Genomic DNA, 23,342 nt, shown 5'->3' with positions numbered 1-23,342 from the left:
GGAGGCGATGGTTTCAGAGCAGCACTGAACAGCTCAGCTTCTGAGACGTATACGCACACAAAGATATCAGGGCTTAGCTCAGACTGCAGCCCACATGGTTTTCCAGTGACTGCACATATTAGCTGAATATTACCAAACCTATTCTCTGTCAGGGGGGAAAAAAGAAAAACTCTGCTTCTCAGCCCGTCTAAAACCAGCTGCCTTTGGCTAGATTCTGAAGTCACATGCCATCCTTCCTTTAAAAACAAAATGGCTGTGGTTGAGACTCTGACAGCACTCCCCAGACAGTCCCCAAACTGACATTTGCTGATTGAAGAGCTTCCCGGGAGGCAGATCCAGCTGCTCGTCTCCTTTCCTGTTTTGACTAAGGCGGCCTTATCTGACAGAAAGCATAGAAAGCCGGTGGCAGAGACGTGAGAGGGTTATCACTATTGTTTAAAGATTTCTTGTTCCAAAGGTCATGTAGATGTAATGGATTTCAAAATAGATCATTTACAGTCTACTCTTCTCCACAGTGGGGAGGGACATATACGTTCTCATTAAGTGTTTCATTAATCCTTCATAGAAGTAAATGGTGCATTGTGCTTACTCCTCACTATTCTGACACTAGTAAGCAATAAACAAAAAACTCAAAATGAGTAATAAATTGAAGTGTGCACAGTTGAAGCCCTCCTCACATCCATTTCCTCTTTCATTAGGAGGGTTGTCAGAGAAGAAAGGATGGAGTGAAATGGTTGTGCTGGGTTGGTGACAGGCTCTTTGACAGTAAACAACCCCCCTGGTGACTAATGCTTCTTCAGTCATTTGTTGATCGCATCGCACGGCATGCAATCATTGCTTTTGTTGTGTGGGAGCAATCTTACGTGGCTTACTGTTTCCTCTCTCCCCATCTTCAGGTTCCCATTGCCTCTGGATAACATGAAATAAGAGTGGCGGTTAATGGGAGCCTCTTCTCACATCATTTCTGAGGCTCCCATATGTTTCCTGTCATGACAACCTCTCCAAAACAACAGTTCAAACATGAGGATTTAAATCAACAGGGATGAATGCGTGAAACCTGTCGTCACTTGGACGACCAGCCCTGTCGATAAGAAGCTCATCAACTCATTGTTGTCTCTGTACCAATCGTGCAACATGCGCCCTTCCCTCGCCACAGCAGTCCTACCACCCAGGACCCGTTCCCACAATCCACCCAACCTCGCAGTGGGGGGCCGCGAACACTTGTCAGCTCCGCGAAGGCGCAGCCCTCACCTCCGGCACACCCTCAGCCCGGAGAACCTGCGAACCCTGGCGGAGAGGGGCGGGGCCGCCGTCGACACCGTCTCTGTCGTCAGCAGCCCGATCGGGCTTCCGCGGGCTAACAGCGACACAGATCTGGTGACCTCCCAGAGCCGGTCCTCTCTCACGGCGTCCACTCTGGAGTACACGCTGAACCGCGGCCAGAACCTCGTCATAACCTGGGATATCAAGGAGGAAGTGGACGCTACCGACTGGATCGGGCTGTACCACATCGGTGAGATGATGATTTTCACATATGTAGCTGCTAGTAGAGCTGCTTTTAAGTCTGCTGGGGCAGGTCAAGGTCAAATCTCAAGTCATTCAAGACAAGTCAGAGCCGAGTCCTTGGGGACAGGTTCAGGTCAAGTCACAGGTCAAGTCAGGATAAAATTCGTAAGGTCTGAATGCTGACCATTAAGATGTCACAGCATTGACATATATGCAAGGTATGCAGCTATGCGAGGCCTGCTTGTTGCTGTCCTATTAATCTTTTAATGTTCTGGGATTTTTATAGGTCAGAACTTGGGACTTGAATGTCTGAAGTCAAGTCTTTAGGGAGTCGACTCTCAAGTAAATGCCCCCGCAGCAATTGCTGTAACAGCAGTTTTGCAGGTTCATTGCGTGTCACACTGTGCGAGATGAGTAATAAGAATAAATTCTTAGTCGCATTATGTGTCCGTTGGTAAAATACGCCTCGTTAATCGTTGGGTTAGGAACATATTATTAACTCATTAATTCACACACATTTGAAAATGCAACAAAACAAACAAAAGCTTCTATAAAACACTGAAGGACTGGAAATCACACAAAGGTCCACTTACTAGTTTCCGTCTCTTTCATCCGTATGACATGGTCTTCATCAGAGAATGGAGTTTACTCAGTTGTTACTGTTTTTATTTCGAATAAATTGGCACTAACAATGTCTCATTGGCCAGCGTATTCTGCGTCATAGACGTCTTTTTTCCCATTTTGACTTGTAGTTGGAAAAGCACAGGTGTTACTAATAACATTCATGGTGGCTCTGATTGGTTGGTTTGTAGACAGCATTGGGAGGTTTTGATCCTGAAATGTTCGACACTGTCTTTGGTTACCAATAGAGGGATGACGTATCTTTGTAGGCCAACCCGGAAGTTAGCATCGCCCTGGTTCCCTCGACAGAACGGACAGAAAATAAACTTATTTTTTGATTTTTGAAGCGGAAATGGAATCGCCAGAAGTAAAAAGCTAACGTTAGGCTATGAATGAACTCCACCACGGTCGCATTACTTCAGCGTCACCACCGCTAAGCTTCACTTTTAAGAGAATATAGACAGATAGATATAGAGTATAAACACTACGAGGCTGTAAAGGCGGACTAGTGAGTAGATGACTTTCCATGTTTGGCATGAAGACATTAAATGAATAAACAACCTCTGTTGTCTCATTTAGCCGCTTGTTAGCAACCGCCTTTGTTAAGACGCATAAAACCTCAAAAATTCACGAGTGGGGGGGTATCTACTGACGTATTTTATGTCGTAGAACAAAACATTGAATCTCTTTAGTCCTCACTTTTGTGACTGAAGTCTGACTCAAGTCCAAGTCTCAAGTCTACAAGTCTAATTTCACAAACATGATGAGAATCAGCAGAACAATAAGAAGTAAGATTTTCAGCATACTGTTATTTGTGCTTTCCTCCAAAATCTTTTTGCTGATCCGCTTCGAAAACTTTGAAAACAGGCATCCAGGACCTGAGCTGGATTGACCCTACCTGTCCTCAGAGCTTTCCAGCTGATCCAGGTGTTTTATTATTGGGAGTCTTGTGCAGGAGCTTCAAACTCCAAGTCAATACTGCAACAGGAGCTGCTGAGACTTTACACAGGACTGGAGGCTGACTCGACATGTGGCAGCTCTGCCTCGGTATACAATAACACACACCATCACAAAGCGGGCGCGTCTCCGAGGCGAATGGGGTGGTCTCCAATAATGTATGCTGGTCCTGCTTAGAGACAGGAATTTGACAGGGGGGAAATACATTGACCTGTGCGCTGAAGAAGGCTATCAGGCTCAAACTGTCGGGCAGATCTGTCCAACGTGGTGAAAAGTAATACAGGAGCGGTAGTGTACAACCAGCACATTTGTTATTAAGAATCTATAAATTCTATGCTGTCGTGCTCTCATAATAAAGAGCCGATCAGACATATAGACTGGATTTGTAGTTATTTGTGTTATTACAAATGTCAGTGTTTTGGTTTTACTTCAGCTCTCAATGGTGCCATTTTATTTTACCAAATAATTTGTATTAAAACCCGACCTGCTGAATGTCTAGCGCTTCCACTGGTTTCAAAATACATATTGAAAAAAAGCTCCTGGACTTAAAAATGTCTGACAGAAGGAACGCAAAGAGACCACTGCAATTGCTGCCTGTCACTCTCCTATGAGTTTGCCGTCACGATGGGTACATAACATTCACACAGTGAAGCAAAAAATGAAAGTTGCCTCTTGACGCCAGATAATCACTGGTATCATACAGTGACGTTGGGAGGAAAATTGCCGCCTGCGAGCTGTTCGGCATGATGTATTGTGTTAGTAATGGATAATGGATTTCTGAAAACAATGGGTGTCTTTGACTTGTGAGAGGTCAGACCAACCTGCAGTCCAACACACGGCAGTAGATTCTGGTGCGGTTACAGTTCATGATGGCTTTAACTTGTTTACCAAGCGATTAGTTACAGTTCCGATGACCTCCAGGACTTAACCTGTCTGGATTAGTTGATTAAATTTCCCAAACGTTTCCCTTGCAGGGGAGAATGCTGTACGGGGGAAAGAGATAGTGTAAACTGCTGGTGCCGGGCGGGGCGTCGGGTCACTTCATATCGATCATAAGGCTGCCAGGACTTCATTACCTGCTCCAGGGTCTTATACCCCAGAGGGGCTGCCGCTTTCCTCGACTAAGCAGACATTCAATGATAAGCAACTTGCCCTCCCCTCCTCCACTCCCCTACAAACACACACACACACACACACAGCTCACGCTCCTCCCTCGACTCTCCACCAGTCAGCTGAGTTCGGCGCTTCATTAATCTGTGTGCGAAAGTGCGACGTACAGCGGAATTCCCCCTCCCTGTTTTTAACTCGCAGGAAGTTTGGTGTCTGTCCTTCTGGTTAGAGGTTGCAGGGAGGCTATTTTGGGAGTGGATTTCACTGATTAAAGGCAAACTTGTGTTTTGGAAGACAGAGTCCGCAGACTAAACAGGCTGAAAGACGGAACAGATGCGGCTTTGTTGCTGTTTCTCACAGCGAGAGCAGGATCCAGGGCTCGAACGCTGTCATCTGTTGTTTAATTGAACATTCTTTGATTTTAAATCGAGGGGGGGGGGGGGGGGGGTCAACACAGCAAGAGCATGATTTGTTTAACTCCAGAACTAACACACACTCACATCTAACTAACAGTTCCCCTCTTCTTCAGATGAAACCAACCCGTCCAACGTGTGGGACTGTAAGAACCGCGGGGTGAATGGCACCCAGAAGGGTCAGATCGTTTGGAGGCTGGAGCCCGGGCCCTACTTTATGGAGCGTAAGTTACCATTGGAGAAAGTTTCATGTATGCTGATCATATGATTCCATGAAACATAATTATCCTTAAACCAATGCAGTATCTTTACTGTGTATTTAGAATTAAGACCATGTTAAGTATTCAAAACGCACAACTTCAGTTTTGTGGCCAACAATCGGCCGATAATGTTTGCACTGCTCCCACATCCCATAATGCTTTGCTGCTTCCTCCGCAGCTGAGACCAAGATCTGTTTCAAGTACTACCATGGAGTGAGCGGAGCCCTGAGGGCCACGACCCCCTGCATCACCGTGAAGAACCCCGCAGTCCTGGTCTGTGTGTGAATCAGTTTGAGATTTAGACATTCAGAGTCTCAGGCTTAGCTTTGTCATCATGGTTCAAAGATGATTTATTTACTTTTTTTATATTAAACTGTTGCTGTTCAGCACTGGACTCGAATTTCTGAGTGTTTTTGAATGCACCAACAAGCAGGGCCAAATGATCCCATTCCAGTTTGAAATGAATATGAAACAAGTGAATCTGAAAATGTATAGTATTCTCTGAAAAATAATCAGTAGTCATGCAAAGTTCACATGATTTGAACGTAACAGTCATTGTTTGTATACCATGCTCCATCAACAATGAGCACTGCATCCTCGCTGCTTTCAGTAAATTGTATTAGCATTTAGATATGTGTGAATTTAGTAGGACGAACATGGGTGTGTGTTAGCATGTCTGTGACGTTGTCTGTCCTCCCTCAGGTGGAGGGACTGGCGGAGCAGGTGGGCGTTGAACATCCACGAAAACTGATCAGCTTTACTTTGACAGGTGAGCTGAGAGGTTTACACGTCGGAAGACATTTTGACTTTGACGTTATAGAATGAACATTTTAGTCACACGCTGCTCTTCGTATTGGCTTTTGTCATGTAATCACTCTCAATAACAAATCAAAGAAAATCTGTAAGTGGGGTCAATAACTAAGTAAATTTAAGAAACACAAGCAGACTTTTGCTTTTCCACAGTCCTAAAGACGTGAAAGTCTGTGCGTGACCCCCATTGGTCTCTTTCAAAGATGAGTAGTTACGTACTGTAACTCCAGATTCTATATAGGCACAGCCCTCACTCATGGCTAGTGAGATAAGGGAGAACTCCTCCATGGCCCAGACCCCACTGGGTCCTGGTCCAGTCCATACCTCGCCAATGCGTCACAGCACAATGTAGCATCACAGTCCATCACATGCGCACAGATGGCACAGAGACAGTACAACGCCTGATATTCACCACGAGGGAATGAAACTGGAAAACAACATAAAACCTGCAGCTGTGAGAAGTAGAGACGATGGTTAGGCGCTGTAACAGGAGAGAAAACAACCCTCCATGCGCCGAGAGGCATGAGGGAGCGCTCGCAGCTAAAGCTCCAGAAATAACAATCACTGACGAAACACTCGAATGCAGACGGAGTCAGGGAGAAACAGAAGAAAGAGCAGGGGGGGGTTCATAGATCATTTCATGACCATTTTAACTTGTCTTTGAGCACCCTGAAAATCGCTCTATAAATATAATGTGTCATTATTATAATTAGAATAGTTATAATTAGAATTAGAATCAGTTCTCTTTCAAATCAAACATCTTAAGATATGAGAGGAAATTTTGTTCTTGCAGCTGCATTTATAACATTTTTGGACTCAAACGTAGCTAAACCACGTCATGAGACATTCTGCTTCAGTACACTTTAAGACCTATATAACCACAACAGAACATTTTATCAATAACATTTAATATCCAGGAATTCACATTATAGACACTACCACCGACTATCTGTGTAACAAGTTGGCAGCAACATTAACTATACACGCTTGTTGTATAAAGGCGCTTTCCTGACAGTGAAAGACATTTATGTTCTCAGTTTTCTAAGTATCATGACGAAGACATGACAATAAACTTCTCATCCGCTTCTGTTTATCATTATCTATCCGCAGCTGAACTTATAGTATATATAGAATAGTTTAGTGTGGCTCTACAGATGGCAATCTGTCGGTCGGTCCACCACACTGGTCCAGACTGAAAGATTGCGACAAATTTTGGATGGATTTCCACAAAACTTGGTACAGATATTCATGGATCCCAGAGGATGTGCAGAGGATGAGAAAGATCAAATGGTAACGTTAGCTAGGAAGTAGCTGAGAGCCAGTGTTAGCTGTTATCCAACTGTAGCTAATGGGTTATCAAATGTGTAGACTTTAAATCTTTTACTTCCCCTGGTGTTTAACCCTCTCTTCTTCACAATCTTGATCTTGCAGATCTGCGTGCCACTGGTCTGAAGAAGGGCATGTTTTTCAATCCAGACCCGTACCTGAAGATGTCCATCCACCCAGGGAAGAGGAGCGTCTTCCCCATCTTCAGCCACCACGGGCAAGAACGACGATCAGCCATCATCGCTAACACCACCAACCCCGTCTGGCATGGAGAGGTGATGTTTAGGCTTTCATACGCTACGACCACACACTCACTCAAACACACACACACACACACACACACACTCTCTTTCAAACATTATATTCTCATTACACAACTGAGAATGTATTGACTGTGTGTGCTTTTGCCTCTCCGCAGAAATACACGTTTGTAGCACTAATGACAGACATCCTGTACATCGAAGTAAAGGACAAGTTTGCGAAAAGTCGACCAATCATCAAACGCTTCCTCGGTCAGCTCACCATCCCTGTGCAGCGGCTTATTGAAAAGATACCCGGGTATACTTGAATGTAACAACAGTCAGCTACCGCTTCAGTTTAGTCAAGAGGACGTATTTTACGTCCTACTTCATTACTTAAATTCAATGTGTGCGATGTCACAGATATCATGGTGTTATTATCTGTTGTTGTCCAGAGTCCAGCCTGTGAGCTTCCCCCTGTGTCGGCGCCTGCCCACTGAACACGTAAGCGGCCAGTTGCAGTTTAAAGTGGAGCTCACCTCGACCGGGCCTGATGGTAAATCTGCCTTTGATTGTATTTTGCCGTTAATTCTAAATGTATTTTCTTTGAATGTGGGAATACGACCTGTTTTGCCTACTGTAGGTGCCTCTCCTGAGTCTATCATCGGCATGTCGTCCTTGAACGGAGCTCCAGGGACTCCATCCGATGACGAGGACCTGCCCCATCATCTTCCGGGAGTGATCTCGGCAGGCCTTTCTCCTACCGGCTCCCAGGGCTCCCAAGGCATGTGGGAAGGCGGGGCCACGGCTTTCCCAGAAAAGGACCTGCCTCTTGTTGGAGCCGAGGGTAGATTTATGGAGCCTGAAAGCCTGTCAGGCCATGAAATGCTCCAGAGGTCACTCATTGAGGGCCTGGATGCTATTGAGGCCCCCAAAGGCCCCGGTGAAAGACCCCTGGGTGCGGCCTCACCTAAACTGCGCTCTAGCTTCCCCACACACACGAGGCTCAGCGCCATGTTGCACATTGATTCAGACGAGGACGAGGACAGGTCCGGGGCCAATGACATCACCCCGGTGCCGCTGTCGCCGCTGCTGATGAATGGAGAACCTCCAGACGTCAGCGGCCCCGATGAAGACGACCCGTTTCCCGAGCTCCAGCAGGAACCTGAGCAGCTGGAGCCCTCAGTGCTGGAAGAGGAGCTCGAGGGTGCAGGTGGTGCAACAGACGACGTGCCCCCTGACGCAGAGGTGGCCCTGGAGATGGGGGCAGGTCTGGACTTGGAGGATGTTTTGGAGCCAGACGTCTTCTCCGAAGTGGAGGAGGCCCCTTTCACAGAGGCTTTGTCCCATAATGCTATGCCAGAGGGTGAAGTGCATGAGGAAGGAAGGGGGCCTGGCGAGGACCCTTCCTCAGAGATTGACTCGTGCTCCATGGCAACAGCCCCGCAGACAGCCTTCTCATCATCAGAGAGCTGTCCAATCACACTGACTACTGCTGTGGTGAGTTCATTGTCCTTATATGGTCATGATTCAACTCTCTGTTCACATTTACGACTACATAACCATAAGTGACCCAAAGATTATTTTCATTAAAGATTCATCTGACAAAATTGTTTATGATTAATTGATTAATTGGTCAGTCTGTAAAATGAAGACAGTAGTGAAAAATGTCCATCACAATTTCCAAGATAGAAAAGATGATAATTTACAATGAAAACTGAGAAAATCAGCGAACTATCACAGATGTGAAATGTGTGACATTTTTCTTGATAAGTGATTTAAATGATCAATTATCAAAGTAGCTGATGCTGAACTAATTGTCCAGCACTATTGTCTAAATGAGTGTCAATTGCTTTTAGGTATATTTCACACACAGATTACCTTCCAAGCAAATCACATCAGCTGATGTCTGCAAGAAAACCTCAGACTCAGATTTCATATAAACTAACATTTTATGTTTTATTGATTAGCAAATAGCTATTTTTGCACATATAGCATTTCTTACCAAAATGCTCTGCATGTATCTAACAAATGATTGTCTGTGTTTACCACCGCCAACTGTCGATCAGTGGAAAAGAGTGAAAAAAAGTGGCTTTTGGATGTGAACTCTGACACCTGAGTGCGTGTGCACAACACATACAAAACATTTCTCCATAGCGCTACTAGTGGTCAAAAACTCTAAAAACAATAAATGTCCATTTAATGAAACAGTGTTTCCTGCTGAACTGCAGTAGCAAGTTAAAATGTAGGAAATCGATAAATGTTCTGTCTTATTAATCAAGTGTGAAGCAAGAAGCAGCTGAGTGTGTGCTGTGAGTAGATCACCTGCAACACTGCCACTAATTATTACCACAGTTTCATAATGAGCAAGCTAGTAAACAACATCGTCTTAGTTATGTCTACATTCTGTTCATGTATTCCAATAATATTTCGCTTTTGTCAAATGCCGTTGTACCGTTTCTTTATCTTTGAGTGAATGTGGAGCCACAGTCCACTCTGCAGTGTCTGAGTGTCATGACTGTCCCCACAGTGGACACACTGTGCTGAGCAGTGGGCTCTGCTGGGTCCTAGCTCCAGCTGTATTTGTGTGACACTGCACCATAATACTCTACTGTAGCACCATCAGTATAGGCTGTTAAATGCAAAAAGCAGTCAGTTAGTTGGAGATCATTCTGCCTACGCACCAACGCCTGTTTGCATGAACTTGAGTGTTTCTCAGCTTGCTTTTGTTGCCTTGGTGACAGAACCCATGCTGCCTCATGCTGCGAGCCGCCGTTAGCGTTGACTGACTTCACAGATATTTTGTCGCAGTAGCTGCGTGTGAATATATGAAACCCTGTCAACGTGAGGCTGGCTTGATGTTTTATAGATCACTATTGTTTTTTGTTTTGTGGGATATTTTGTAGGAAGCGGAGGAGGGAGCAGAGGCAGCCATAGATCCTGGGGGAGATGTAGTTTCCGGCACCCCGCCGACCAATCGAGCGGTAGACGATGAAGGGGGCGGGCAAGTCGTCGTCGTCGTCGCTGAGGCTGAGGGAGGACCTCCCCCAGCCGGTGCTCAAGAGCAGGTCGAGGGGATCAGTGTGAGGAGGCTGAGCCTGCAGGCTGCCGGGGGCACGGCTGAAGGACAGGAAGGGGAGGAGACAAAGCCGCAGGAGGAGGCGGCTTCTGTCGATTCAGAGCAAGTCGCCACAGAAACCGATGGAGAGGAAGGTACTCAGCTTTAAAGGACAACAGAGGAAATTGTTCAATTCCCAAGAAGTGAAAGTTGAACAACAGTGCCATTCAAACAATATTTTTTTTTTACCATTTTCAGCGCATTAAAACAAATTCCCTCTGTCTTTTGTATGTTTTCTGTGTGCAGGTACTCACGTCAATGGCCACCCGGTACGTTCCCTTCCTTCTGTGCGTCACGACATCCACCGATACCAGCGTGTGGACGAGCCTCTACCCCCCAGTGAGTGTGTGTGTCTGCATGCGCCATATTGTTTGTCTATTGCATCTGTGTATGTCACCGCCTGTCTTTCTGTTTATGCGTCTGTGTTGGTGTGTGTTATGTGTGTCCATGTCCTACAGATTAACCCTAAGTAAAACTACAAATCCTGGAACCCAAATGACCCAAAGAACGACTATTAACGCAGCGATTTCTCACTCTGTAATGAGAAACGGTAGAAAAAAGGTTGAGTAAAGTGAAGTTTAGACCTTCATGTTTCCCACAGGATTCATTGTTTAGTGCTAATTAGCAAATGCTAGAATGCTAACACACTTAACCAAGATGGTGAACATGATAAACGTTATACCTGCCGAACATCAACAACAACAACAACAGCTTAACATACTTATTTCGAGGATGTTAGCATGCTTATGTTAGCATTTGGCTCAGCCTCACAGAGCTACGAGCTGTAGACTCTTTTTGCAAATGCTAATTTTGACACAGATGGCACAAATACAGTATATCGTAATATCGATGAATAATAACAGATTTCTGGTCATAAAAATGACGTATATTCATGTCTCATTACAGCCTGGGGTTGCATTTGCTTTAGATTTAGTTGTTGATGTTATCATCTGTCATTGGCTAGCGTTTATTTTTACAGTTCAGTTCCCCTGAGGCTTTAAACACCTCCTGTGTAATCAATTATTAATTTGCCTCTCAGACTGGGAGGCTCGGATCGACAGCCATGGGAGGATCTTCTTCGTGGACCACGTGAACAGAACCACCACATGGCAGCGTCCCACCGGACCCCCCGCCCCGCAGGGCCTGACCCGCTCCAACTCCATTCAGCAGATGGAGCAACTCAACCGCAGGTGGGCTTTGTAAAGAGAAATATATTGCAATCACCATCATGTTTTTCTCAGCAGTATATACCATATATATACTTCGAAGTGTAGGTATATATATTCATTTTCTCACTAAACCCCTACAAGGGTTCCCATTATCAGTAGTGGCTTTCAACAGACTAGAGAAGCAAAACAAAATGCTTACAAAAATGTCCTCTCACAGACCTATTTGTCCTGTTATGTATTCTCTTTTAATGGGACATTGCCTCTGGGTTTCTCTTCATTTTCTCTTTATCTTCAGGTTTTTGAACTAATGTAACTTTGACTAAACAAAGATGTAGAAAGACTTTCAGAAGGGAAATACAGGCAGCTTTTGTATTAGCTTTTAGTCTTTGATTTGACTTTTTTGAGTTAAGTTGTAATCAAAGTAGTAGTAGAAAACTGCACATTCACTACAGTAACTTCTTCTTTACTCTGGATCACAGGTACCAGAGCATCAGGAGGACCATAACCAACACCGATCGGTCAGAAGAAGCCTCGGTTGACGTGCTTCCTGAACCAGAAAGTGAACTGATGCCTCACAACATTTCGGGTTAGTTTCAATAGACCTATTACAGAAAAATTAGAGGTTTCATTCACAAGAGCTCTGTACTCCATGTTGAGGGAAAACCATTTGCCCAATTAAATGACTCACCTCTTGAAAATGATTCATCTCTTGAAATACTGTAGTAAACCACGAGTCTGAAAAAGCTATTATTGTATACACAAAGGTCTCAGAACAGCAGTCGTCTGTGGAAACGTTTCCTTTTATATCCCTGGCTCATAATGCTGGATATGTCTCTTTGAAATGTCTCATGTTCATGTCGCCCTGTCTCAAGGTTTGACTCGTGCGTGTCCATTTTGTTGCAGAATACAGACGAGAAAGTGCAGTCGCTCACACCAGCGGCCGCTCGCGTCTCTCCCTGCTGCTCCAGTCACCCAGCGCCAAGTTCCTGTGCAGCCCCGACTTCTTCACCGTGCTGCATTCTAACCCCGTCAGTCTCACGCGCTTCACCTCTGACCCTGTACTCCTTTCACACACAAGCACACAGACTTTATTATGAAACTCAAGAACAAATACTTTTGCACGCTCAGCAGTTTGACTTTTAAAGGGTCAGTTCACCTTTTTGATCCTACAGTAATTACGTACGTCATTCTTAATTCACTAGATTCAGGAAATTCTGTGGGTCAAAAAAAAACAAACTCTGGCATTAGAGATAGTATTATCCACGCTGTCCTCCAGCTTGATTGAATGAACTGACCCCAAAGCTGTTCTCTAATCTGCCTCTCCGTCCTCTCCGCCCAGAGTGCCTACCGCATGTTTACGAGCAACACCTGCCTGAAGCACATGATCAGTAAGGTGCGTCGGGACGCTCATTACTTTGAGCGCTACCAGCACAACCGCGACCTCGTCACCTTCCTCAACATGTTCTCCAACAAGCAGCTGGAGCTTCCCCGGGGCTGGGAGATGAAGCACGACCACACTGGGAAGGTGTGTGTGATCATGACCTTTGACCTGGGATTGACCCCAATCATGTGTATCCAGTGATTGTAATCTTTATTTGTTTGTAATTTGTAATATTTGTAGCTTTGTTTTTATCCTTACTTTCAGTGCTCTGCATGTGAAGATGTGTTTCTGTGTACACGTAGTGAAGTTTGATACGTGACCGTGGGTATTTGCGTCTCAATCCTCAGCCCTTCTTTGTGGATCACAACTGTCGCTCCACGACCTTCATCGACCCCCGGCTGCCCCTCCAGAGTTCTCGCTCCACCGGGCTGCTGGCCCACCGCCAGCACCTGAGCCGCCAGCGCAGCCACAGTGCTGGGGAGGTGAGAGACTAGCCGCCACTGCGCCACTTGTCGCCTGGAGTCGACTTAAGACTAGCGGAGACACTGCATCAGATCAGTGGCAGAAAGTAGAACGTTAATTGTAGTTAATTTTACCTACTTTGACACAATCCTGTAGTACAGTGAAATATCACTTCATTTCAAGACTAAAACTGCCTTTGACTTCTAGAGATCCTACTTACACCGGAATGACTGAAAATCTTCATAGACGCACTATATGTCATTATAATTGATCCTTCTTATGTTGATATAATAAGGAAAAGAATCAGGTGCACCGTTGCTCTTATCTTGTTTCCACTCATCTCCTCCAGAGCTCTACTGCATGTAATAGTTTTATTACTATAAACACCAGGGGCCATAGTGGACGTGATGGATAGCTTCTGTTGCCTCTTAAATCCATAGAACCTGCAATATTATTGGGTTCAATTATCTGGTTAAGATAATGGATTTTGGATCGGTCTCCTGTTAGGAAACAATATGTGCAGGTCTTCCTCACTGATGCTTTCAAGTGCTTTGTGGAATATCTGATATCTGAGACCGCTGAAAAAGAAGCTTTTTATTACATTTCTAACATAACCGTTTAACACTGTCCAGGATTATAGTTTGGCTTTCTTATATACATAGTGAATGCCTTGAACCTTGGCCTGATTACATTCATTCACCACCGTGACCGAATACCTATTTCAAATCTCTGCACGTTATTTTTATACAATATTGGAATGAGCTGACCTGAACTGAAGTCTATGTATGTGTCAGAAACATGAGAAGTAAGAGATTAGTAGTTAACGGGCGAGAACATGCACAACTGGCAGGCGTCCAGCTGATGTCCAGAGGTTCACAGTTGGGGTCAGTGCTGGCCGGTGCCTGGCAGGTGGATCGGTCTCAGAACTCGGATGCGACCTGAACTGTAGTGCTTCCTCTTATCACAGGTGGTGGACGACTCTCGCCAAACCAACCCGCCCGTCATGCCGCGCCCTTCCAGCACCTTCAGCGGCTCCAGTCGAAGTCAGTACCAAGACGTGGTGCCTGTGGGTAAGTCAGGCAGAATCACGTGCATAGACACAAGCATGAAGCGCACACACACACACACACGAGACACCAGATATAAATGCACATTCCTAATTTCCTTCCAGCCTACAATGACAAGATCGTGGCGTTTCTACGGCAACCCAACATCTTTGAGATCCTGCAGGAGAGGCAACCCGAGCTGGCCAGAAACCACTCGCTCAAGTATGCCTCTTCCTCGCTCTGTTGTTCCTCTCCCTTCCTTCCTTCTGTCTTTCATTGCTTCCCCCCTTTTTCTCTCCATCTGTCTCTTCCTCTCCAGCCCACCTCCTTTATCATCATCACCACCATCATCATCATCATCAGTCATCCTGAACACACAGTTAACCTTTAATCCTAATGGATTGTGTCAGTTTACCCTCTGACATGTGTGTGTGTGTGTGTGTGTGTGTGCAGGGAGAAGGTGCAGTTTATTCGCAGTGAGGGAGTCAGTGGGCTGGCTCGCCTCTCTAGCGACGCTGACCTCGTCATGCTGCTGAGGTGAGTCCAGCGACAGTTCTGGCTCCACCACTTCCAGGACTACAAATCTAATTCCCTTTTTATCCACGTATGCTAATGCTATGCTGTTCTAGGATGTACGATATGTGTGTGTGTGTTATATGTCTGTTCCTGTCTGACTGTGTGTGTGTGTGTGTGTGTGCCTCTCTCTCGTCCCCAGCTTATTTGAGGAGGAGGTGATGTCATACGTACCACCATTACTCCACCCGAGTTACTGCCTCTCCTCTCCTCAGAGCTCCCCTGGTAAGTCTCTGTCGCACTCTGCGTCTGCGTCGCCACACCTGCGCCAAGTGTGTCGGCATGATAATAAACACCTTCTCTCTCCTTTATTAGATTCTTACCTTTTTATTAAATCTCACATCTTCCACCGTGAGGTTTGGTTTTACTTAAAAAAAGGAGCAATTTCATAGTACCTTCATATAGGTTGATGTCAGGCCAACATAAAACATGGATTCACTCTTTAAATGTACACTCACGCTCCCTTTTAAAGACCATACACGTGTTTTATAAACAAAAATAATTCTTTTTATAATAATCTGAAGGAAAAAAGTAATAACTCAATGATTAACAGAACAGATTTTACAACACACAATCTGTTGATTATCAATTGCATGACTACAATAAACCACAGCCAGTTGGCCTGATTCAAAATATGTGCGTATCAAGTAGCCATATACTTTTTAAATTAAACAAAAATGCCTAGAAGCTAATTATTGAATAGAACAGTTAGTTGGTGAGGGTTAGATGTGGGATGTACAGTAGCTGACACACACTTCCTCTTTTCAGCTCGTCTGTCAGTGTTTATCTCCGGCTGCCTGTCCTTGGCTCTATACGCCTCTCTGTACTGAGCCTGCCTCTAATCTTAAACTGCTGGTGTCTGTGTCTCTGTGTATTGTGTGTCTCTCAAATATGAATGACAGCTAATACAGTCTGACACAAAAATAACCAGTCCGGGGTTAACCTGCATACAGTACTTCTGATTCTTCCTCGCCTATTCAGGCTTTAGCCAATTTCCGCTTGGGATCATTCAAATTTAATTTCATCTGTTGTCAGTTTGTTTCCCCCGTCTCTGTCCCCCTTTTCTTTGTCTGTTTACCACTCGGACTGACTCTCATTGTCCATTTTCTCCGCCTTTCTTTCTTTATCTCCGTCTCCTTTCTCTCTCTCTCTTTATTTCATTTCTGTCTCAGGCACCCAGCGAGCCAACGCCCGCGCTCCTGCTCCCTATAAGCGAGATTTTGAGGCTAAACTGAGGAACTTCTATCGAAAGCTGGAGACCAAGGGTTATGGCCAGGGACCGGGGAAAGTCAAGTAGGTTTAAACCTGACCTTACGTGTGAATTGTCTGATTTAGCACTGATTTATATAACAGCATTAAAATAGTTAAACACCTGTGGCCAGTTTCATGAAGGTTTCTAAACCCCAAACAGGGAGTGATGTCTTTTCAGGAGTGGGTTGGGAAGCAGGAGAGCATGAAAGCTAATTCCTATAGCATCATCCCATACCGACAACATGTCGTTATGTTCAAATACCAAGGGGAGATTACTTTCTCTGCAGGGAACAAAAAACAATGTATGAATATCGTTTGTGTGTGTGTGTGCCCCCAGGCTCATCATACGCAGGGACCACCTCCTGGAGGACGCCTTTAACCAGATCATGTGTTACTCCCGTAAAGACCTACAGAGGAGTAAACTTTACGTCAGCTTTGTGGGCGAGGACGGGTGAGAACGACGCATTTCCTTCCCCCAACAATTCTTTTCCTCATCATGCTTCAGACAACTCAAGTGTGAAATGTGTGTATTTGCTAACTGTAATTGATCCGGGGGAGTTTTTGCCGAGCGTTCGTTCTTATCTTGAGTTTCAAAATGTACAATTACACACGCATCTGATAACGTCCCAGCGAATCCACAGTCTTGTGGGGAATGAGCAGCTGGAGCGAGTGGGTGGGAAAGGGACTGCATCGAATGTTTTAGTCAGTGGGTAGAGTTACTGTAAACAAACAGATGATTGGCAGCATGTGTAGATGGCAGAATGACTGATAAATCCTTTGTTATCAGTTTATTGTATCATCTTATATGTCTTTCTTGCAAATGCACATACTGTGTATTATATGATGTGATGATTGCAGGCTGGACTACAGTGGACCCTCCAGAGAGTTTTTCTTCCTGGTGTCCAGAGAACTGTTCAACCCGTACTACGGCCTGTTTGAATATTCAGCCAATGACACGTATACTGTCCAGATCAGCCCCATGTCTGCCTTTGTAGACAACCACCATGAATGGTGAGGTTCCCATATGTTTGTGTGTCTATCCATCTGTCTAATGTACGTTTGTGGAAGTTAGTTTGCTGCTGTGCTGACTGTAAAGCGTTGTGGGGTGCGGTGTGGAAATTTGGGATGGATGGATGGATGGATGGATGGATGGATGGATGATCGGACTGATGAATGGATGGGCAGACAACTAGACAGGAGAATCATGATATCATTGGTCACAGCTGGACAAACCTAGAGGCACTTATCACACTGAAGAATGTCATGTCAATACTTCTGTTCTTGTAGAGACAATCTTTCTGAAGTTCTCAAGAAAGAAAAGACAGAGAGGCATCTTTAAAGTGTGAGGCAGGAAGCTGCACAGCTCCTCATCTTCCCTGCTGGTCTCTGTATTACTGACTTCAGCACTGTTCTGACTCAATGCAGTGTTTTCACAGTAAATCTCCGGGGAGTTTATTTGTTGTCATACACCATGTCACCATCTGATGCATCCTCAGTTGGAGAGTGAACTTCAAATTTCACTTAAGCCTGTTAAATAGTACATGAAACACGGCATGTCAGAAACAAGTACACACAAGCCGGCTAGCCTCCACGCTGTTTATGCATCCGCAGAAAGAAGATTTGAAATCAGTTTTCTATGTCACGTCTATGTTGTTACTGTCAACATCTGAAAGAATAAACCCCCTCCGTCTATTACACCAAACAGGGACTATTGAACCCAGTCCTGATGCTGACTTCACCTGTATTTCCGGTGTTGTGTCCAGGTTTCGCTTCAGTGGGCGTATCTTGGGGCTGGCTCTCGTCCATCAGTACCTGCTGGATGCCTTCTTCACTCGACCTTTCTACAAGGGGCTTCTTCGCATGTAAGTTCCTCGTCTGCCTGCTTCCCTCTCACTTCCCATTTCTCACCAGCCTGCAGGGGACCAGCACTTCCAATCAGATCCCCCTCACTAACTCTACAAGACCGTGCTGAGAACATGAGTGTTTCAGTCAGATCCTCTCAGCCAGCAGCTGGAGCAGCATCTTTATTAATAGCTTTGTCCAAACAACCTAAAACTCTGCCAAATGTCTGCAGTAAGGAGAGATGTTTATGTAATAATAAGGGTTCTGAACCTGTTCAGCAACACAGATCCTTCTTAGGCTCCTCCATCATTGCGCAGACAAGCATTTATCAAACAAATAGAAATGTTTTTAAAATCACATACGTATTTCATGCTGCATTACAGGGAAATGAGCGGGAAAAAGATCATTAGCTGTGATGGTGCAGTGTAAAAAAAGATAATAATCAGATCAGATAGTAATCCAGGTGACGGCTGCCTGTACATTCATACTTTCCATGGTGCAGATCCAATAATATGTAAAGAAAAATAAGCTAAAAAACTGATAACTCACTGTCTCCATAGCGATACTATTCTTCCTGTTTACATCACCCAATGCAAATATATGCAAATGTGTAGTATGACCAACATGCCAGTTGATGGCATTTCTGAGCAGCCTAACTAAATCTGAAAATAACAATATATGGCATCCCTGGCTAAAACATGTGGTGACAATAAGTGCAATAAGCCTGTAAATAAAGGGGGTGAAAACCAAAATTCAAAGGGTTAAAGGTACAAACAGTTACCTTTATATAATATTTAGTATAAAAAAATCCTGTGATTGTGTTTTGCCTTCTACTTTTATTTATTATCTGTGCGTCTCACATCCCTCATAACTGAGATGGTAACTCTCAAGGGGTTTATCCCGGTACATTTGAGCAAACGTATTTTCTTGCCGTGTGTTGTTATTTACTACCGTTAGCTATCTTTGGGGAAAGCTATCTTGCGCTGTTATACATGGGGTAATTAACCTTTAACCTCCCCTCGTACAATCAGCCATGGTTTATGAGTAGGGCAACTCATCAATACCTTGTTACCCCTCTGCCTGCGCTCATGCAGCCCATGTGACCTGAGTGACCTGGAGTTCCTGGATGAGGAATTCCACCAGAGCCTGCAGTGGATGAAGGACAACGACATCGAGGACATGCTGGACCTCACCTTCACCGTCAACGAGGAGGTCTTTGGACAGGTGCGTGGGATTGACTACGACGGGCTCTTCTTGCATTTGTTAATCAAATCGATTGCATTTAAAATTCAAGTTTCCACGTCTGCATGTGACTCTGCAGATCACAGAGAGAGAGCTGAAGCCAGGCGGGGCTGGTATCCCTGTGTCAGAGAAGAACAAGAAGGAGTACATTGAGCGTATGGTGAAGTGGCGTATAGAGAGAGGAGTGGCCCAGCAGACGGAGAGCCTGGTCCGAGGCTTCTATGAGGTACAGCACTTAATGTTAATGAGGCTGAGAGCCCCTCTTGAAAGGGCAATAAGTAAGATTTTCTTTGTTCACATATAATGGTATATATAATCAATACCTATGACGCAGTGTGGCTGCGTCATCGCATCAGGTGCTGAGAATTCCTTTTTTTTTTTTTAATGAGCAGTTAAACTCAAGCACCCAGGAGAGCCCCCCTCCACCCACACTGCGACTGACATCTGCCATTTTGCAGCGGTGGATGTCGACGCTTTGAGCAAGCAACTGGTGTCACAATACACAGAAAGGCTAAAAATATTTGGGATCAAGCCAAAAGAGCAAATGACAAAGCAGCACTGCATTCAGTAAACTACATCATGACATATGTAGTAAGCTTACCTGTCACTAGGGGGTGGAAATTGAATAGATTCATTAAAATAGATAGGTATAGATTACTTAGTAGTTCCTGTTTCATGCCTGTTATGACTCCAGAGAATGTACAGTACTCACTCACTTACATAACAGACAGAAAGTTTCGATTTTGCATGTCTGGAGTGATCTGTTCAAACTCTGAATAAAGACAGATAAACACGCGTGTATGTGAGAACGCATTCCAATACATGGCTCTAAGAAGATGGATGCTGACATCTGACATCCCACAGTCCTGCATGCTGTGGAGGCTCAGCACGACAAAGTGAGACAAAGAGTGGACTGTAATCTGGACAAACCCAACCCCTGCTTAAGTCCCTTGCCCTTGGCAGGATGACTGTTTACCCGGTCTTTGCGGGCTACATGTGTGTGTGTGTGTCAATGTGAGGTTTGCTAAACAAATCAAATCCAACATGTACTGTAAACAAGCTGATGGAAACTTTTCCCACAATAATGTTAACCCTGCTGCCATCTGTGTCGCTGCGTATCTCCACAATAAGAATCTGTCTCTGAAGCTCCTCAAACAATCTCATGTATGTGGGAAGACTGTGATGAATGAACGGGCTGTACCATATCTTATACCATGTGTCTGTTTGCACGTGTGTGTTTGTTAGGTGGTGGATGTGCGCCTGGTGTCCGTGTTTGATGCCAGGGAGCTGGAGCTGGTGATTGCAGGCACTGCAGAGATCGACCTGGCAGACTGGAGAAACAACACAGAGTACAGAGGAGGTATGTAAAGCTGCAGGGAAGCAGTGAGGCAACAGAGGTGCAGATGAAAGTGTTCGTGGCACACTGACAGCAACGTGAGAAAACTAGCAAAGTCAAATGCATACACTCATGGCTCATTTAAACTATTCACAGAGCAGCTCAGCTGTAAGTAATCGCTGAGGAGGGTTAAAGTATTTCTCATTCACTTTCTCCAAGTTTTTCTCAACATGTTTGAGGATTAAAGCCGGCAATCTTCCTAGCCTCCAGGGAGATGTAAGAAAAAATGAAGTGACAAAGCTGTAACCCCCAACATCCACTGTTTAAAACATTATGCACAACGCTATGCCTTTAAACCTCTGCAAAACTACTTTTTCTTTTTCCCTGTGAATCAGGAGTAGAGGATTTCCCTTGTTGCAAATATATATTATTCAGGAAATACAGATACAAAATAAAGGCGTGCTGCTTACAGTAATTAAAACGTGAAGTGGAGCCACAAAGTGTGTGTGTTACCATACTGATCATAAATGGGCTGCAAGTGTCTATTCAATCTGCTTGTAAAACACAAAAAGTGTCAGCAAAACAACAAAGAAATGTGGCTGCTGATCATTTAATTTCCTATTTAACAACTGCACTCGGCTTTACTGTACTGAACCGTATAATGAGCTCTTGGAACTTTGGGGAGTTATTGCTATTTAATTATTGTAATACTTATTGCGTACAGTACAAGCATGCAAGCGCCAGTGTCCAAACCATGTATAAGAGATCACATTAAAAGGCTTTTTAAGGGTCTGGCCGATGCAGTTGAAAAGCCGCCAGCAGCAGAGAGACAGGAGAACTCAAACCGACGTCAGCGTGAGGCTCTTTTAATAGAGGAATCGACTGGGACGGACAAAACAGCTCCGGCCATTAAACATTAAACAGCAGAGCTCATTCAAAAATCACAGTGGAGAAATAGTGAGTGGGGAGGTGGAGGAGGAGCAGTGAGGAGCAGTGAGGAGCGGGGGGACAGCAATACGCGTTCTTCATCTGACTCATGCACCATCATCATCTATCTCCCCCCAGGTTACCATGACAACCACATAGTGATTCGCTGGTTCTGGGCAGCTGTGGAGAGGTTCAACAATGAGCAGAGGCTGAGACTGCTGCAGGTACGGCACGTGGGTGACCGCATGCACCCAGGCTGCCCCCGTGTGGAGGCCGGGTGGCCTGCAGGCACTGCAGCGTCGTGCCTGAGACTGCAGAGATGTTTCTTTAATCTCGCTTTTATGTAACTAGATTATACAATTTGCATGCAATTTTCTGTTTTCATTGAAGTTGAAAACTCTCCGTTTAAGTGAGACTACTTTCTAAATTCATAGAAAACATGTAGAACTATAAATTTACTTCAGTTTATATGTCATAAATAATAATAATGACGTTTTAGGGCACTGCTTTCACACTTTTCATGACTTTAGTGGCCTTCTTCTCTCTAGTTTGTGACCGGTACCTCCAGTATTCCCTACGAGGGATTTGCCTCTCTACGGGGCAGTAATGGACCTCGCAGATTCTGTGTGGAGAAGTGGGGGAAAATCACCTCCTTACCCAGGTAGGCTGTCTAATGGGACGACTGTGTGGCCTTTAGGGACTGTACAAAAGTTATAAACCGGGTCAAATGGTGGAGGGCTTCTTTTTGCTGAAGGGATGTTGGGCCTTTTATTTTTTTCCCTTCATTCCTCATTTATATTTTATATCAGCCTTCCCTTGTAAAATGAAATATTGATTATTACACGAGATTAAACAGTTGCGAATGATGGCCTTAGTGTGCAGAATAGGTCATGAAGGTGTGTTTTGCAATATGCACAACAATCCTTTCTCTTTCTCAGGGCTTTAGTATTTTCCCATCACAATCAACTCACAAATGGGACCAACATGTCAATTTTAAGAAACATAGAAAACACCCTTTACTTTATCACTGCATTTTGTATAAAGCATATTAGCTTATAATACAATTCAGACGTCTGATACATTTAAGGCATCATCTGATCCAATTTGTATTCTTATATTAAAGTTCAAATTAGTTTTAAGTTTTTATCTTAAATTCTTGCTTCGCTTCTTATAGTTATTAATGGTGAAACTTTTATATGTATGTACAATATATGTAGAGTGTTGGTGTTGCAGTTTCCTTTTTCCGAGTCAAGGGGAGGGTACAAATAAAATATGAATGATGCTAAAAAATTAAGTTTAAGATTTAGCCCCCCTCCCCACTGCAATCAAGTCCCTTAGCAGACCGGAAAAACAACATTTCAGCAGAGCCCTGCTGGCTTAAAGGTACAGGTGATCCATTTGAACCTTTTTTTCTTTTGAATATATATTTTTTTATTTATTTCAAATACATAATCGGAATTATATCATGTATAACAAATACCACATACAGGTTTCTGTCCGAGGATAATTTGTACATACTTTCCTGTCTGTATAGGTTTATTTATTTCAGAGATAATCCTGATGCATTAAAATACACTGCAAAGAAAAAAATAACATATATTATGTATAATTTTCTGTGTGTGTGTGTGTGCCTCTCCATAGGGCTCACACTTGCTTTAATCGCCTGGACCTCCCACCGTACCCCTCCTTCTCCATGCTGTACGAGAAGCTGGTCACTGCTGTAGAGGAAACGAGCACGTTCGGTTTGGAGTGA

The 23,342-nt window shown here is 44.4% G+C and overlaps 1 protein-coding gene across 1 annotated transcript; it reads left to right on the top strand.

The window, feature by feature from the left end:
• The first annotated feature begins 1,134 nt into the window (after positions 1-1,134).
• Positions 1,135-23,342, top strand: hecw2a (HECT, C2 and WW domain containing E3 ubiquitin protein ligase 2a). Its single transcript, XM_070914282.1, has 29 exons — positions 1,135-1,513; positions 4,724-4,831; positions 5,046-5,140; positions 5,570-5,636; positions 7,109-7,278; positions 7,422-7,561; positions 7,698-7,798; positions 7,886-8,742; positions 10,149-10,455; positions 10,607-10,699; positions 11,400-11,550; positions 12,009-12,115; positions 12,433-12,557; positions 12,869-13,054; positions 13,258-13,392; positions 14,340-14,442; positions 14,544-14,640; positions 14,872-14,955; positions 15,134-15,216; positions 16,164-16,284; positions 16,580-16,693; positions 17,101-17,253; positions 18,006-18,104; positions 19,179-19,308; positions 19,406-19,552; positions 20,572-20,686; positions 21,728-21,813; positions 22,138-22,250; positions 23,231-23,342. The coding sequence occupies exons 1-29, from the start codon at positions 1,135-1,137 to the stop codon at positions 23,340-23,342; spliced, it is 4,578 nt and encodes a 1,525-aa protein (XP_070770383.1).

This window comes from Enoplosus armatus, chromosome 11 (assembly GCF_043641665.1).
Source record: "Enoplosus armatus isolate fEnoArm2 chromosome 11, fEnoArm2.hap1, whole genome shotgun sequence".
In the NCBI taxonomy this organism is placed as follows: domain Eukaryota; kingdom Metazoa; phylum Chordata; class Actinopteri; order Centrarchiformes; family Enoplosidae; genus Enoplosus; species Enoplosus armatus.
Note: the sequence above shows the minus strand (reverse complement) of the source record. Positions and strands in the feature narration are given on the sequence as shown.

What these genes read in the sequence shown, in the direction of transcription:
- hecw2a (XM_070914282.1), top strand. Translation starts at nt 1,135, where the DNA reads ATGCGCCCTTCCCTCGCCACAGCAGTCCTACCACCCAGGACCCGTTCC. An exon ending in GATCAGCTTTACTTTGACAG is followed by an intron (nt 5,637 to 7,108) that starts GTGAGCTGAGAG and finishes TTGATCTTGCAG; the next exon opens with ATCTGCGTGCCACTGGTCTG. An exon ending in ACCCCGTCTGGCATGGAGAG is followed by an intron (nt 7,279 to 7,421) that starts GTGATGTTTAGG and finishes GCCTCTCCGCAG; the next exon opens with AAATACACGTTTGTAGCACT.